Raw genomic sequence first — 310 nt, forward strand, 5'->3', positions numbered from 1 at the left:
TGGGGCGGAGCCGCGGCCGTTACTGCCATCACCATCTGGAAAACTCCCGCCTTGAGCCAGAACCACGACGGATTGCTAGTGTCCCCGATTTCCCCGAATCCTAAAAATAAACGTGTTAGGAGTGACCCCCAGGAGAGGCATTAAGTGAATCAGCCATGCAATTAAACACACCGAGTACCCAAACGCTGCCGGCGCGTGATGACAAAGACGGGAACTGCAGCGCTGTTCCTGCCGGCGCGCGAGGAAGGCAGCCTTCACAACTCACAGCCCAACCTTCTCTGCAGCCAGACCTGCGGACTCCGGGCGGGAT

The 310-nt window shown here is 58.4% G+C and overlaps 1 protein-coding gene across 1 annotated transcript in view; it reads right to left on the reverse strand.

The window, feature by feature from the left end:
* The window catches only part of LOH12CR1 (loss of heterozygosity, 12, chromosomal region 1), a gene marked incomplete at its 5' end in the record, with an annotated part of 739 nt that extends 639 nt beyond the window's left edge, over positions 1-100 (reverse strand). Inside the window, one exon of the mRNA XM_010160900.1 lies at positions 24-100. Coding sequence (XP_010159202.1) covers positions 24-100 — 77 coding nt within the window. The remainder of the gene's footprint in view (positions 1-23) is intronic.
* Between the last annotated feature and the right edge of the window lie 210 nt (positions 101-310).

This window comes from Eurypyga helias, unplaced genomic scaffold, assembly GCF_000690775.1.
Source record: "Eurypyga helias isolate BGI_N326 unplaced genomic scaffold, ASM69077v1 scaffold38771, whole genome shotgun sequence".
In the NCBI taxonomy this organism is placed as follows: Eukaryota; Metazoa; Chordata; class Aves; order Eurypygiformes; family Eurypygidae; genus Eurypyga; species Eurypyga helias.